At 44.9% G+C, this 16,859-nt stretch overlaps 1 protein-coding gene across 2 annotated transcripts in view; it reads left to right on the top strand.

The window, feature by feature from the left end:
- Nucleotides 1-16,859, top strand: part of LOC309584582 (E3 ubiquitin-protein ligase NEDD4-like) — a 103,784-nt gene that overhangs the window by 12,924 nt on the left and 74,001 nt on the right. For both annotated transcript variants that reach the window (XM_082300677.1, XM_082300676.1), the window contains exon 2: nt 16,042-16,115. In XM_082300677.1, coding sequence (XP_082156803.1) covers nt 16,042-16,115 — 74 coding nt within the window. The remainder of the gene's footprint in view (nt 1-16,041; nt 16,116-16,859) is intronic.

The raw sequence follows: 16,859 nt of genomic DNA, 5'->3' as shown, positions 1-16,859 counted from the left end.
TATCGGGACGGTGAGACGGTGCTGTAGCTGATCCCCCCAGCGTGGAATCGCACGCCAGGGCTGGTAGATGCCAGGGTCGTCACGCAAGTGTTGCTGGATGTGTGACCTGGAGTAGCTGCCGTCAGGAGGTCAGACAGGTTCCAGCTGTGTCCTGGGGCTGGCTCAGCTCCCCAAGGCATCTCCTGCTGGCTTATCTCTGGGGTGTTGGCCCCCGGGGCTGGGGCTGCCATGGGGATGGGCTCACCCCAAGGCACTGTCCCTGTCCCTGTCCTGGAGGCCAGAGCTGGCAGGAGCTCCCTGCCTCCCACAGGTGGCCTTTGGTCCAGACAGGTTGTGTGGGGAAGAGAGCTGGTCAGGAGGAACACACATTTTGTGTGTGTTCCCTGTGAGTGTGGTATGTCTGAAAATCTGGGACTGCTGTATGGAAAAAGCTGTTCACAGATCTTATCTAAGGGGACTTCCTGAATTCATCTTGCTCTGGCATTCACCTGGCTCTTGTGTTTGCCTAGCAACAGCTTATTCATCTGAGACACTTGGTTTTTCCTTCCTGTGGATTTGGTTGGTGGTCTTGGTTCTGCTGCCTATTGTCTTCTCACTCATGTCCCTGGGGCTCAGTGTTAAACTCAAGAGTGAGCAGAGGCTGAAGGGCCAGCATGGTGGTCTTTGCTGTGAGGGGCTTGTGCCCAGCAATGGGGGAAATTCTTGACCTTTGGATTTAATCTGTGATCTCTGGTTGCAGTCTGTGCTCTTCCTGTCTTAGGTAGAGGTGGTACTCCCTGCAGTTTTCAGGAGAGGTTTAAGCCCTTCTACACTGTCAAACTTGCCATTAATGCCTTGTCAGTCCTTGGAGTGATGCCTCTCAGACTGGAACATCCTTGCTGTTTCAATGACACTAAGGAGATTTTTTTTTCTGAGAAATCTAGAGTCTTCCAGTCAGATGGAAAGACAGGATTGTAGGTAATTGAGACAGAGGACAACCTGCACTGTGTGATCACCTCTGAAAAGCTTTTTCATGGAGAAGCTCCCCTTCCCCCTCTCCTCCCTAATATTCCATAAATGCTTTCAGTGCTTGAAAGGTGCTTTAGAGGCAGGAGGTACATGATGGCATAGGACAGGGAGTACATTGATTTACTGTTTTTTACAGTTTTGTGACCTTACTTGTAGTTTTTAGGGAAGGCTGGATGAGGAAAGAAGATGTCCAGATCACTGTTTGAGGGCTAGGAGTGTTGGAAGAGAGAGCACTTTGCTGCTATGGATGCAGAAAGATTGGATATTCCTATCAGAAGATAGTACCAAATTACATAGTAGGCTTTATGTGCCAGTGAAGGTGTCTGCTGGGCTGGCCAGCACTCTAATTATTAAATACAAATTACCCTTTTGCATTCAAGCAGTGAGTTGGGAAAGACTAATTGTGAGAATCTTTCATTATTCCAGCTTACTCTGGTTTAGTGGTAGCTCTCGGCGATTATTGGTTACATGGGAGGAACTGGTACTTTTCCTCTAGCATCACTCTGAGTTCCTTTGTTTGTCTGGGTATTGGAGTTTTGGGCGTTTGTGGGTTTTTTTTTCTCATTATGAAAATGCTTGGGAAGAGAGAATAAATCCCTCTGCAGGATACCTGTTCCATACAGTTGTTCCTTGGCAGGCTGTTTCTCAAGGCCAGTTACTTTCAGGCTGCTTCTTGACAAAGCGGGCTGCGATTTGTGCCACGCAAGTTGCTGCCTTTTCCTTTTCCTTGCCCAGGGCTGGAGCCACTCCTGTTGTGTCTGCAGCCTGTGTTGGAATGCAAGCTGGGATTCAGCAGATATTAGCTAGTCCAGCATGCCAGGCTGATTCCTTGGGTTAGGAGGCACTGCCAAGGCCCTGCAAGAGCATACTCTGTGCTCACTCATGTTCTTTGCAGAGCTTGGGATGAGAGGGGAGCTTAGCACACTTGGAAAACAGACTTTGCCTCAGTGGTGCTGTCTGTGTGTGTGGGGCTGGTTCTCTCCCTCAACACACTCTCTGAACTGGGAGAATGCTGCTCTTTGGGTGACATTCAGCAGGGAATGGGGAGTTACCTGCATGCTATAGCAATTGTGTGACGTTACCCGGAAGCCACAGCAATTCCAGGAGGGTTGGGGTTTTTTCCCTTTTTTGCATTGAACTTTCTGCTTGCTGAATAAATCTCAACACAGCCACCCTCATTCATATTTTGGGTCTTGTGCTTTAACACAGACTTAAGTCTTCATAAACCAAACTGCTGACCCCAGTGTGATGGTTTGGTTTGATTTAGTTGCCCTCAGGGCATTGCTGTGTCTGTCAACTTTGCTTCTTGATGACCACTTCAGCACTTTTCTTAGTGTCACAAGTTCCTTACCAGCATTTGTGTTTTCTGGAGCTGTTACCTGATCTTTGGAGCAGGTTTTGCTGTATTCAGTATAAGCAGCTGCAGTATGAGCTTGCATACAGGACAAATACCATGGCACGGAATGTCTAACGTTGTATGTTGCTGTGGAGCTCCATTGGGAGCCTGTTAAAGGAGTCAGTTCTGTACCATTGCAGTTTGGGCTCTGCAGCTCCAAGCTGGTTCTCTCCCTTTGCTTTGTACAGCATGGTCACCATTTAGAAGCAAAACTGGACTTTGTGTAGATCATCTTGTTACTTCTAGAAGGGGATGTGACTTCACTTAAACCTGCCTGGAGGAAACCGAGTTTGTTCTTCAGACTTTTGTTAATTTGTGTGGTCCCAAGAGCTCTTCACTACTGTACTTCAGTCACTGTAATATGCATTTGTGGTCTTGGAAGAAAAATCGCGTTCTTTGTTCCCGAGGTTGTTGACTGAGCTCTCTAGAAGTCCTTGTGGTGTCAGGAGCAACCAGCCCTGTGTGTACCTCATCATCTCTGCCGGTAGCAATGTGGTACAGGGTCAAGAATAAGCAGGTAGAAGCAATAATTTCTTTATGCAACTGATTGCTGTGGAAGCTGATCCATTGCCTATAACTTGCCTGAGGAATTCAGCATTGCTGTGCCCTCTGCTCCCTTCCTTTTCTGCCTCTTTGAGGAACATGCATCTGTGCTTCCCCAGGACAAGGTCCTGCTTTGGGATGCTGAATGACTGACCCTATTGCAGCACTTCTGCAAAACATGGATTGTGAATGTGCCTTTTGTTTGGGGCGTTGAGCCCCAGTTTGCATCCAGAATGCCTGGCAGGACACAAAGTGCAGCCTTTGTTTTAGATAATGAGTGGCGAATATTTTAATGAGTGTTTCTTAGTCTAGTCAGTGTCAAGTACCATTCTGGGAACAAGTGACTGAGCTAACCTCTGAGCTTGGTCCAGCAACAATCCATTTATTGATAGAATTTCACAAATTTTGAAGGAATTCCCCATAAGCAATTAATACAACTAAAAACCAAAACAAACAGCCACCCCAAATCCAAAAACTGATGCAAACAACACCCCAACCCCCCCTAAAACCTTTCCAGGCCTTCCACCATCAATATATGTACAGAAATTACTGATACAAGTCAAAAAAGCACTCAGTATCGCTATCACAGTATTTGTTTTTCTTTAGAGTCTGTTCTTTTACAGAGTGTAAAAGATAAGCATATTCCATTAAAAGAAAAAAAGCCTTTAAATTAAGATAGTACCTACTTTTCTTCCTCCTGAAAAGCACCTTCAATGCATGTATGCTTAGGAGAGAACTTCTGCAGCAGAATTACTCAGTCTCCTGCATTGGGCATATTCTTGTTAATTTTTTTTTTTTTTCCTCCGGTTATTTTTCATACCACCTTAAATTCTGTTCTCATCTTTGACTGTTCATAACCTATCCCTGTATGTCAGTGGATGCACTGGAGAAGGAGTGAAGAAGACGTCCACTGTGGGATTTGTCCTTCCAGCCAGGAGGGGCTGTGTTTGTTCCTGCTGAATTGCCCAAATCTAGTCAGCCTTAAGCCTGGATTAGTAACTGAACGGTTTTCTCTTTCTTTGTGAGACACCATAGTTCTCAGGAGAAAGAGCCTGCTAGCTCTAGGCTATCCATTTAGATGACAAATAAATACCCATAATGAACAAAGAGAGTCAAATCTTTGTCAAGGGCTGCTGTGTTTGTAAAGCCAGCAGGAAAGGAAGGGGGAGAAGGAGGTAGAACATGGAGTGTAAGTAGGTTGGAAACAGTAGGACTACAACCAGGATCCAAAAGCCTGACATGAGATGTTTCTGGTGAGAGTAGATGCCTTCCCCCTTAACTTGGCCTCTGCACTGGTTTGAGTGGCTGTTTTTTCTCCCCTGTTCTGGGCAGAGGCTGTAATGGAGTGATTCTTCCCCCAAATAAGAAATGCTTGGGGAGCAAAGCCTTAATGGAGAAGAGGTACTGCTAGAGGCTGTGACTTGTTATTCTTTTAAAAAAAGGAACTTGCTCAAGATGAAGAAGAGAGGCCAAAGGAGTGAACTGCTGGAGCGACTGACAACACCACTCACTGAAATGTTAATGTGTTTGGAAGAATTTCTTTACCAGGGGAGGTTGGAAACTCATACAGTAACATTAATTATTAACTGCAGCCAAGAGCTGGAAGTTCTAATTTAATTTATGGTTGGATAATAGGATGATTCATGCAACAAAACAAACTGTGTCAGAAATTGAAGTGTCTCTGTGAAAACTGACATTCCTGACTTCTGCTCTGAGCTTAAGCTACTGCAGGTAAGCTATTACAGCAGCTAAAAAGTGAAAAGTACAGGCTGACTTCCCTGCAGATGTCAGGCTGTGATCCATAGGAATTAAGAGTTACTGCCTTCTCCAGTCTGGGCAAACCCACCTCCCTCAGCTTTTTCTGCTTCTGCCCCCAGCACCCTTTGCCCATTGAGGCAGTCTCACACAAGTAAATCTGTTTTTCCCAGTCTGTAGAGCAGTAACAAGAGCAGTGGCTCACATCAGACACTCTGTGGGCTGTTGAGAGGTGACATGTGGGTTCTGGTATCCCAAAGTAATTGCAATGTAACCAGCTCTTCCCTCTGGCAAGCTCTTCTCCCAGTCTGGCACGTCCCAGCTGGCTGAGTGTCCGTCACCCAGGGTACCCGAGCCTTGTGTCTTTCTGAGACTGAAGAAGTTCAGAGGTATTTCAGGTTTTAAGAGTCACACTGGCATTTTCTTGTCAGTTGGTGTAGTTTTCCTGCTGTCAAGGTTTTTCCAGCAAAGCCTGTTGAAGCAGCTCCCTGTCCTGTCTTTCTCCAGGTGAAAGAGGCAGTGGTGCAGCTCTGGGCTGTGGGTGTGTGCCGTGGAATCAATCCCTGGAGTTATCTGGGTTAGAAATGAGCTTCCAATCACAGTTTATTGTTGGATTACAGTTTTATTGAATGTGTGTTTTGTCATTAAACAGTGCAGCCACTGACTGTTTATGGTCTGGAATCATTAAATATCTAACAAGAATATAGATTGTGGTTACGTAAACATGTTTGCATGATCTGTTGGCAACTAGTTGGGCTACTGGAGTGAATGCAGCTAAACCTCCGCTGTTTGATACAGGATCTTTGCTTGCTCTGCTACGCCTTCCTTCCACTAGACCAGGTTGCTTAAAGCCCCGCCCAGCCTGGCCTTGAGTTGGGAATATTATTAACCAGAGTAACATTGCTGCCGAATTCGGGCGTGGTGGTGGGGGTGTGCTTTGGCTGTATCAGGGTTGTGTGGCCACTACAGGAATGTAGGTGAGTTCAAGTTTGTCTGCTGAGCGTCTTCCTCCTTTTCCAGAAAAGGAACAAGTGATCATCAAAAAGCGGGTTTATTTCCTCCAAGAGGGAAGAGCATCCTTTAGAGATTCTCTTCTCATACTGCCCTTCCACTGTGAAAAACTATAGATAAACCTCTTCCTATGACTTATTGAAATGTATGATCCTGATCTTCAGACACAGCGAATCTAACAAAAAAACAAACCCCACAATCAGGAACAAACCAAGCACAAAACTCTGCAAACCAAACCAAAGTCCATCTCCAAGTGTCTAACAAAATTGTGACACAATTTGAGCCCTGCTGCCTGGTGCTGCTTGGGCCATGCACACAGACATTGTAACTTCCAGCCCAGTCGCCACCATCAGATGGCAAGTGGGGAACTTGTGCCTGCCAGTGTGGAGATGGGAAGCAAAGTCACAGGGCTGAAATCACACTGGTTCTGGTTGTCCTGGGCCCTGGTGGCTCGTGGTCAGGTAGTGCAGAGTATGTGTGACACTTGCTCTCTGGCCTTATTTTAAACAGTCCAGAGATGTACCTGGAGTTGTTGCTGTTGTGGCACAGCCCGAGACAGTCATTCCAATGAGTAACAGCCAAGTGCAGAAGCATCAGCTAAGCTTCCTTATTTTTTCCCCTGAACATAAGCACAGTGGTATACGTGAAGGGTTAACCAGACCTTATTCCAGCTCCATGGCTTTCCCTGTGCAGTTCACAGTCAATAAATTGCCCCAGACTTGCCAGCCTGGTGAGCCTCCCGTGTGGTTTTGAGCGGTGATGCAATGATGGGAGTATCTGCAAATTCAGTTTATACCAGTAAAGCTGGAGTTAGTAGGAATTTGGTGCTGTTGTGGGTGATGCTTTTGCCAGGCAGGAGGGTAGCAGAGCCCAGATACAGGTGGGCACTCCTAGCACCAGCCAGAGCTGGCCCTTGGCAGAGCAGCTTTCACTGGCATGGATCTGTTTGGAGCCGAGCACATCACTGCATTCAGGAGAAACCTGAGCTTCATATTCTCCCACCTGCCTGTTTCCCAGCCACAATTGTTTTGAAGTAATTTTTCTGGGAATTCCACTTTTATCTGCTTTCAAGTCTTCTCATTGTCATTTGTAGTGTTATTATTATTTAAATTTGCAAATACTGCCTTCCCATTCGTGTCCTGGTCTAAATTGCTGTCTGGCAGCACACTCTGAGATAGAGGTGATAGAATCCTCCAGAACTTCATCTGACCTCATTCTTTCTGGGAGGCTCTTTGAAGTTATGTCTGCTGTGTACTGATGGAGGCTCTTGGATAAATCAGTGGATTTTTGTGGGAACTGATAGTCTAAAATACAGTGTTACACTGGATTTGTGTGCCATTTCACATAGGAAAAATGAAGAGGATTGTATTAAGTGTAAGGTGTAATTTTTCACTTTTAAGAAGTTTGAATGTTAGGGCCCTAGTGCATTTCATGAGATCAAGAAACACCAGTTCAAGATGTTTAATGATTTTTAAAAAAAAATAATTAAAATACAAGTGTATCAGAGGTTTATTACTGTATCCTGCAGCCGTGGGGAGGAGAGGAGAGATCCAACAGGCAGGAATTGTGCAGCAAGATCGATGTATTTAATTATTTTGCAAACTCTTTCATAGACTTTTTTTCTTCATAGTCTAATTGGACAAAGGATCAGCCACCCCTGGGTGGATTGGCTAGAAATCCTAAACATCCATTGTCAAAATATTTTTCTACTGTACCATAAACATAGTTCTACAAGGTTGCAAGTGTTCATAGTTTATAGAACTTCTGCTAATCTCTTCTTGAGAGAGAAAAGTATCCCACGGGCTTTGAAACAAGCAAGAAAATTGTTGCTAGCAGCAATATTGTATCCACAGAGGTTGATTCAGTGAAAGGTAAAAACTTTTGTGTTGTGCTAGAGCAACTGCTTTGAAAGCAAGTCCTCCTGTCTGGTTCTTCTGTGGGTCCTTACTGCAGGCTGCTAATTGGGAATTCAGACCCTTTCTCTTTACTGGACGTGGTTGTCAGACATCCACTGGGGAACATGGATTTTTAGCGGTTCTCTTTTGCCTAATAAGTTTTGAAGTACTGCTGAAAAGTAATGGATCAGTGTGGGTCCTAACCTGAGGATAATGAGGATTTGAAATTAAACCAACCTGCCTTGTTCTTTTGCCAGTGTCAGGACCAGTGTCCTGTTGTCATCTTACACAGAATCATCATTCCTTTGTTTTATGGTGCTTTGTGCATGTCAGAAAGTGGGGTACTTGTTTAAATAAAACCTTGAGGTTGTAATTAATCAGTTTGGTTTCTCTATATCCAAAGGGAAGGAGATGGAGTTCTGTCAGATTTTTCTTCAGGAATTCTCTGTTGAAATTCACAGTTAATGTTCAGTTTGGATGCAGATGGTCTTGGTGCTGGTGTCTCATGCAATATTAAGATTGAGTGTGGTTTTTTGGGGTGGTTTCATGGTTTTTTTTCATTTTTAAAGCTAAGTTCATATAGGAGAGTCACTGTCAGGTCACAGGTTGCTGCAAGTGCACTACTTACTCCTAGTCAAAGCTTTGTTCAGGTTTTTAATAGCAACATGTATGAAATGCTTTTCCATTTCTCTTCTCCCACCAAAGATTAAACACTTCTCTTGTCCAGAGAAAAGAAAGCAGATAAAGGTTTCCTTTGGGAAGAGAACTTCCTAGACTCCAAATGCAAGGCATGTACAGATAATTCAGCAAATATACCCTCCTGCCACTAACTAGGGTGTTAGTGGGCATTGTGATATTGGGTTGAAGGTTGAACTTGGTGATTTTGGAGGTCTCACCCAAGCGTAATGATTCTGTGATTCCTGCATGAGACACTGGAGAGCTCAGTCAACAAGGTTGTGCAGAAAACAATGCTTTGCTTACATGAATTCTTTTAATGAGTGATATAAATAGCTCTAAAAGTTAAATAAGGAGACTAAAGTCTTGTGTGGTACAGCAAGTCCATTAAATTAAAGTTCTTTTGCATCTTCTTAGGTATTTCCAAAGCTCACAGGTGGCCTGGTTCAACACGCTTTCTAAAATGGCTCAAGTATATCTAACTGTGTGGAGTTCAGTGGGTTTCTATTAAAATAGATCACAATTCACTTGGAACACTTAGTTTTTTAAAATATGCGGTAAAAATACCTTGTAGGCAGATTTTCCTGAGGGCAGTACTGTGGTTTGAACCTGTTAATAGTGTGCTTTTAGCATTGGACTGGGCATCTGGAGTCCTGGTCCCACACACTGTCACTGATGTGCAGGTACCTTTGATCCCCATCCACCGCTCCTGATGTCTGTGTTTTAACTTGCTCATTCCAGTTTTGTGTGCTCTTTTCTGCTGGTTTGTCCCCGTGGGAGAGCAGCATCATGATAGTGTCCCTCTAAGATAAACTTGTGTCGTGATGAAATTCTGCCTAGTGTTTTTTTTTTCTGCTGACTGTGTTATTCCAGCCAAGGAAAACATGAATACAGTCCTCCTTCTTTAGAGGTCTGAAGTCCTAGAAATAGGACCTAAATCACTATTGTAAAACATTTAATATTTTTCTGTTGTATGAGCTTATGAATACCGTAGTTCTCCAAACTCTGCAGTTCTTTTTATGCCTTCTGGTGTTTGCTTCATCTTTTGATTCCCGCTGCGTGAGAATCCTTGCTCAGCCAGGAGTACTCTGGAGGACCATGTATGCTCCATGAACTGACCAATGCATTGTAGCCAGGAGGGTCTTTCTGATCCAAGCTGCACAGCCTTCTTTCCTCCAAAAGCTTTTAGGTTTAGTTGCTCTAGTTTTGCAGTCTCCTGTGGAGAAAATAATGGGTTTTTTACAAACACATTGCATCCTCCAGCAAGGGTTGAGAAGTCCGTGGGTAAGAAAAGGCACAGTTTGATTTACTCTTGGAGGGGGAGTGTGGCGAGCACTTGCAAGGACAGAGTTCTGAGCTGGGTTTCCAGGCTGCTTGTGGTGAAGCGTCTGAAAGGAGATTTTAATGTCCCTGCTTGAGCCAGATAAGTTGTAACCAAGTGACCTTTTAACTTTGTTTTCCTTTGCTGAACTTGCAGAGGAGAGTGGAGATGCGGGTCATAGCCCTGGTGCATGGTTTTGTTTGCATTGCACAACTGAGATTTTATCAAACACTGTTGGCAAAATTGCCACTGACAATTTCAAGATTAGTAAGATATTGCAAGAATTATAGTGAGACTTACTACATTGTGTTGCTATGGCCTTCAGAAAGTCCCTGTGATGTCATCAGAGATCAAGCTGTTTCCTTGGGGTGCTCTCAGCTGCCTTCCCTGGGCGTGATGGTGACAGCCCACCAGACAGAGCACCCCACTTGGGTTCTCCCTCTTGGGCTGCCCAGCATGGTTTGATGTTAGGGAGGACCCAGTCAGAACAAGGTAAACCAATTTGGGAATACTCTGTGCAGGAAGTTGATGTGGAATAGCTTCCTAGAGCACAGTTTTTTCACTCAGCCGTATGTGGATTGGTTTAATCTGCCAACAAATCAAAGTAAGAATCAGCTCAACTTTTCTGCCATTGAACTTGGTTTCAGTTGCTGGGAGATTTAGGAGAAGCCTCACATGGTTTTTAGGCTTGCTGTGGCCAACACTGGCCCTTAAGTAGATGATGCATACTTTATTTTACTTTGGAACTACAGATCCTGGTTGATTTTTTTCCCCCTGCAAATGTGGAGAATTAAGAGCAGTGCATGTTCGCGTGACTGCGTGTGTGTGGGTTTTTATTCAGGGAACCAGAAGTGCCACAGTTAAAACATTGAACTAAAGGTTTGTTGTCTTTTCCATTCGGATTTGTTTTGCCACCAAAACACTGAGTTAAAGATCTGTTATCTTTTTTAATATGTTATGTTTTGCAAACTTTCAGATATAATAAAACTAGAGATGAGGTGCTCAGTGGGTAAAACCAGATTCACAGAGTCTGCGTGCAGGTAACATTCCAGTGGGATCTGGTTTCTCTCCTCACAGTCAGTGGAAATTTACCTTGCTGAAGCCTATCATGGGTTGGAATCAAAAATGTCTCTACACAGAGAGAAGGGGGAAAAAAAGCCAAACTGAACCCAACCAACACTCCCCCACTGTGGCTCAGGCGAAGTTCTCTCCAGGTGAAACCCAAGCTCGCTGGCCTTTCCCCTTGTTGCCTTGGTGATGGTCATTTATTGCCTCTGTCAGCTGAACTTCCGCGTGCGCGGGCGGAGGCGGCGGGCGAGCGGCGGTGCCTGGCGGAGCTCTCGGCGTGGGGGTCCCGCGGTAAGTGCAGCTCGTGAGGGCCGCGGCGTGACAGCGGGGTGTGCTCTGCTGCCAGGTGACAGCCTGGCATCCCACACGGGCTGGCTGCGGCTGCGTGCGCCTCAGGAAATAGGAGAATAAATCTGCCCGTCTTGGGGTGCTTGACTCGGAGGCAGTTTTATATAGCTTTGGAAAAACACGTTAAATGTTTAATCTTCCTGGTCTGAATGGCAGCTGTTCAAATATCGGCTTGCATTGATCCAGCCGTTGTGCCTTTCACACTTGTCCGTTCATTGAAACGAGTCAACCTTCTAATTTTATACCCCCATCGATTGTTATTTTAGGCTGTTCTCTTAATGCGTACGCTACATGTGTCATGGGATTGTCTGTCCTGTTGGAAGTTGACATCTGCAGCTTTCCTTCTTACACCAGACTGGATTGCTGTGGCTTTCTTTCAGTGTGCATTTAGAACATACAGATGCGTATTCCAAAGCTTGTTCAGGTTGGTTTTACAGCACTTCCATGTGGGTTCAGCTGGTGTGGGCTGAGCTGCATCTCCTGGATCACCCTTTGAACGGGCAGCATTTGACCCTGCCGGTGGGGGAGAAGGCAGCTTGGGACACTGTGTTTGGCCTGTGTTCTTTCTCTTCTGCTGTCACAACTCTTCTCTAAACTCCCCAGCTCCAGGATATTATACTGATCCAAGGGCAGGACTTAGTAAGTTTTCTTTTTGTGAGTGTTTTAAGGGGTGTTAGAAATTACTTGGCTTTTCAGAGCAGCTGGAGAAAGTGAATGTGATGTGTGTTTAACAAAGAATTAACAAAATGTGAATTGTACAGATAAATATACATACAAAAGTCTCCTAAATCTGGAAATGAATCTGTGTTCCTTCATATTTTCTGAGGTGAATTGAGGTTTGTTCACTGTTGATGAAGTCTGGGTTTTGATCTATAATAGGCTTCCAGTTCTACAGCTTAGTTCCACCTAAGTAAGCCAAGTCCTCTGAAACGGCACTGGGAACTGCAGCTAAGAGAACACAACCTGTGTAGAGGTTATCCTTCAGCAAAGAGGAGAACTCTGTAACCTTTGACATGTTTTGGGAAGGCAAGAATACGCAAACTTCACGTTAATGATTGGACAAAGTAGAAGTCAGCGTGGACGTGGGGAGCAGTGGAGCTCAGCACTAATAGGTAACCAGGCCCTTCAGGGCAGGCTGCTGCAGCACCTGGGGAGGCTGTGTTTGGGGGCAGGACAGGAGCATGGGCAGGGAGAGCTGCTGGAATGTGCACGTGGAGCTGCCGAAATGCTCACAGCCCCATGGCCATCCCCACCTGCAACACAGCCTCGCGTTCCCAGCAGCCTCACCAGTGGATTGAATCGCAGTGCTTGGGACAGCACTGCTTGGAATTCCTGGTTGTGTTCTGCGTTGTAGGCGCCAAACCCGAGCGAGGCAGGAATGGAACTGCAGCATCAGTTCTGGGGCTGCACAGAGCACAGCCTGGCCTCTGGAAGCAGGAGCCACCCAGAGTAGGGAATGGCAGCACCTGGAGCCCCTTTCCAGGCTCAGAATGCTACAGGCAAGGTTGAAATAGGATAGAAAAATATCTCTGTGGGGTGAGCTGAACTTCTCTTTCAAACTGTGCTTCAAAAAGCTGCTTAGGATATGTGCTTTACAAAACACAGGGAATTCAGGAATACAAAAATTGCAGAGTCAGGTGTTCACTTCCTGCACAGAAGGTGAATACAGTTTAATCTCACCACAAGTATTTCTTTCTGCTATATAATTTCAACTCTGAGCAGAACCAAAGATTCTTCCTTGACAAATGGCATCTCAAGTGGCAAGTGACTTCTGAAGCCTTGTCTTCCATTAACTGTTCCCAGCTCGCCGTTTCCTGCCTCTGTGATGTTGCAAGGAGGAAAATTTGGCTGCTTATGGAAGGATGGGGTGGGATGATAAGCAGATGAGGGTGGGTGCTGGTCTCTTGGGTGCAGGAGAAGGGGAAGGAGTACCCCAAGATTGTGTCCTGGAGCGTGCAGTTGCCTCTGCTGCTTGCTGACTCAAAGGGATATTGGATACTGTTGCCAGAAAATGGGAGTTTGTGTTGGGAAATTGCATTTTAAGAATGTTAGGTGATTGATCACTGATGGAAGTCTTTCAGTCAGGATACTTAACTGCCAGTAAATTGTGCTCTGCGGCTTTTGTGTGGATCAGGTCATGGTCTGGACAGTTTGAGGCTGAGTGTGTGCTCAGCAGTGTCAGCTCATGTGGGACCTGAAGCTGTTCAGCTGAGAGAACTCAGGGTTACGCCATTGCTTCTGGAATCTCTTTCCTTTTTAAGATATGGCTGGGCTAATTAAGCAAATGCTTTTTTAGAGTCCAACAGGAGAACCATCTTGCTCCAGTCAGGGACTCGTCCCTCATCAACTTTCACTTTGCATCTGATGCTTGGGGCAGGGTGCCCATGGTCGTTCCATGGTGCTGCCACAGGTGCTGGAGGAGGCCCTCATTTCCCTCGGCGCGCTGCTCCTGTGGTGTGTGTAGCTGCTTCCCTGACACGAGTCCCGCAGAGCTGTGCTGTGTCTCTGATCAGCCTTGTTGCCCTGCTTTGCTTGCTCGTTTGTTTACTTGCAAATTAGGACTCCAGCTGTATGTTTGTTATCCTTCAGCCTCACTGTCTGCCCTGTGTCAGTTCCCTGCTTTTTCTTAATCCTCCAAATCTGTCTCCTTATCCCATTCTCTGCTTGTGCTGGGGATCACTTTATTATTTGGGGTTTGGATCCTGGGTCTTCTTGCTCAGAATTTTTCTGTGGTTAGTGATCTTGTCTTGGCTACTCTCTGTCATTGTGCCCTGGGTGTACAAAAAAAATGAAAAAAATCCCAATTTTCTTGTACAGAGAGGGCTGTGTGGAAACCTGCATCAGGTAATTGGTGCTCTGTGAGTCTCAGGCTGTGCCCAGCCAAGCAATCCTTTACCTGATTTTTTGGTAGACAATGAGGTGAGATCACCTCGCTGTTGCTGTAATAATTTAACTCCTTTTTTACCTAGACACAGCACACTTGGAGATAAAGGAAGAAATTGGGGACACAAGGAGCCAGCAAAAGTTAATACATATGGTACATATGGTAGACCTTATCACTAATTGAGGTGGTTTAAATTTTTTTTTTAACATTACATATATATGTATACATATTTCATGCATATGAAAATTGGAACAAACATTTGCAAAAGCTCTTGTTCTGCTTGTTAAATTGGAATACTGAGCAGAGGCTGAGCGCCTCCTCGCAGGAGGGAACAGGATCATAGCTTCTGGGCTACTTAAAGTGGGATGCGACCCTTCAGGTGTGTTTTTGAGAATCTATTTAGATCACCTGGAGCATCATCTTTTGTATCTTGCAAAACTGATTTAGGGATCCTCCAGTAGTGGGACCTCCTCTTGCCTTGTTTTCTCTTTTAAAGATGGTGGGGGGGGGGTTGTTTGTTCATTTGGTTTTGTTTTTCTTTGATTTCTTTTGAATCAGCTAATATGCAGAAGTGCCCTCAGTGCAGGAAGAAGATGCCACTCTAGCAAAGTCGGTGTTGGACTTTGTTAGAGGGAATCTGAGTAGCACTGTTAATCTAGAAACAGCTATGGCAACTTCTCCTCTAGTTCTACCTCAGTGAGGTCCGAACAGTCTGGGTTTCTGCTTGGGTTTTTCTATACTGTCTTCTCTTATTGAATGAATTATCTTGATCACAATTTGCAAGTTCATTGCCTTTTGTATATTAAAAGCCCTCTAGAAAACCAGGCACATGGTACATGGGAAAAAACTTCAATATCCACTAATGTGAGTCCACTGAATTGTTCTTTTTCACATGCTGTTTTGTTCATCTCTCAGGTAATCTTTGGGCTCTTTTGGGGAAAAAAAAATCCTGTTCCCTTAATTAGAAACTACCTTGCAGTGTTAAGTGCTGCTGGGGAGAATACCAAACCACAGGTTTACAGGAAGGATTTCAGTCTCAAGTGTTGTTTTACGGCAGCCCTGTTCCTCAGGCAGGACATGTGCCAGGGTGGAACTTGTCCTCCAGACAGGTTCAATGGGACTGTTGTTTTCTGATCCCCTGTCCGTTCCTCCTTCCAGAGGGGTGAGTTTGGCTGCCCAGGTATGGCTTTTCTTCGGAGCTGGTCCTGACCTTCCTCTCAGTTGGAAAAATCCATGCCAAGACAGCTGACAAAGCTGTGTCTGGCTTTCAGCTGCCTAAAGCAAACAGACCAGGAGAAACCTGTGGGAAAGTGTGATTGTTTTCTGAACCAGCTTCAAGGAACGGAGTCTCAAGTTACTGTAATTGAATCCGGTATCTTGCAGCTCTGGGAGGCTTATCAAAGAAGAGAAGGTATCGCTGATATGGGGGACTGCAGAACCTGTTTCTGTAGAAGACTTTCCAGGTTTCATTTTGGTGACCTCTTTGTGTCGCTCAAGCAGGGGGAAAAAATAAAGTAAAAAAAAGGCCATTTTTACTGATGTTCCTCAGGCGCTTCATGTAATGAAGTGATAAACTGAGCATCAGGCTGATGCTCCAGTGATGTGCATCTGCAGGCCTTGCCATCTGTCACTGAACACTGGTTTTGAGCTCTCCACATACACCAAGGTGGTGAGACAGGCGTAAAAAACTCATTTTAAGGATTTATTTTAACCGTGCATCCTTGTTTTTTACACCACAGACATCTCTCATAACTAAAATGTTATGAATATTTTCCCTTGTGTTTGAAGACCTTTAGTGTCAATGCAGAATGAATTTGTGGCATACGGATCACTTAGGATGTGAAATGGCCCTGTTCAGCAAATCCTCTTCTACTTTTATTGCTGTTATTGTTACAGTGTTACTGCTGTGATGTTATTACTGTTATCTACTCTTACTCTGCCTTTGTTGAACTCTTAACAGCTCTGACTGGAGTCGAATATTCCTCATGGTTGGATTCAGATAAGCCTTCCAAGAGGTGGTTCTTTTCCAAATCCTCCCTAGGAGAGACTCCCACTATCTGTTAGCCTCTTGCCAACTGTTGATCTTCAAAGTGACCTGAATAATAACCATTAAACCCACTTTCTTTTTTTGTCGCAGGAGGAGTCTCGCGTCCTCAGGGTGAAGGTGGTTTCTGGCATTGATCTGGCGAAGAAAGACATCTTTGGAGCCAGGTGGGTGTTGTGCAGTGCCTGTGATCCTTGGAACATGATCAGCTTGGCGGGGCAAGGGCCCTGCGAGGGCTGCAGCCCCTGCAGATGCTGGGTGTGCATCAGCACAACTGTTAATGCAGCTCTGGCTGCTCCTGCCCTCTCCTTGCCTCAGCTCTGTGAGCACAGGAAGCAGCTAAAAGCCCAGGCTTGCAGAACCCAACCAGGTAATAGCCGGGGGAGAAGCAGATTCTGAAGCTGAAATGAACCCAAGCCCAGTAATTTTCTTTTTCTGAAGGTTAATTCAGGCTTGACGTTCCTGCTCTATTAAGCCTAAGCATGACGAAATGCTCTACTGCAAACGTTCCAATCTACTTAGAAGGGTTTTATCAGTTTGAAATTAGTGGTATCCAATTTTAGCTTTTATTGAAATGACTAATTTCTTAATGTATAAATGAGCCTCCCTGTGGGTTTTCCTGTATTTCTTTAATGATGCTTACAAATTGTTCATTAACTTGTGTATCTGCTTAAAACTACATGAAAGAAGCAATTTAAAGTTTAATCAACTTTGATATTTTGGGTGAAATTTGCAACAAGCGTTCCTTTGGTAGCTGTGTGCAGAACATGGTAAACCAAAGCTTTTTTATTTTCTTTCTCCAAATGGGCTGTTTTGACAAACAGTTTTTGATGCTGACCATAAGCAACATAACTTTTATCTTTCATAATGCATGAAGCTAAATCCAGGCGTAATTTGTACTGAATCGTGTT

The sequence above is a fragment of the Coloeus monedula genome (genome assembly GCF_965178545.1).
Source record: "Coloeus monedula genome assembly, chromosome: W".
Classification (NCBI taxonomy): domain Eukaryota; kingdom Metazoa; phylum Chordata; class Aves; order Passeriformes; family Corvidae; genus Coloeus; species Coloeus monedula.
Note: the sequence above shows the minus strand (reverse complement) of the source record. Positions and strands in the feature narration are given on the sequence as shown.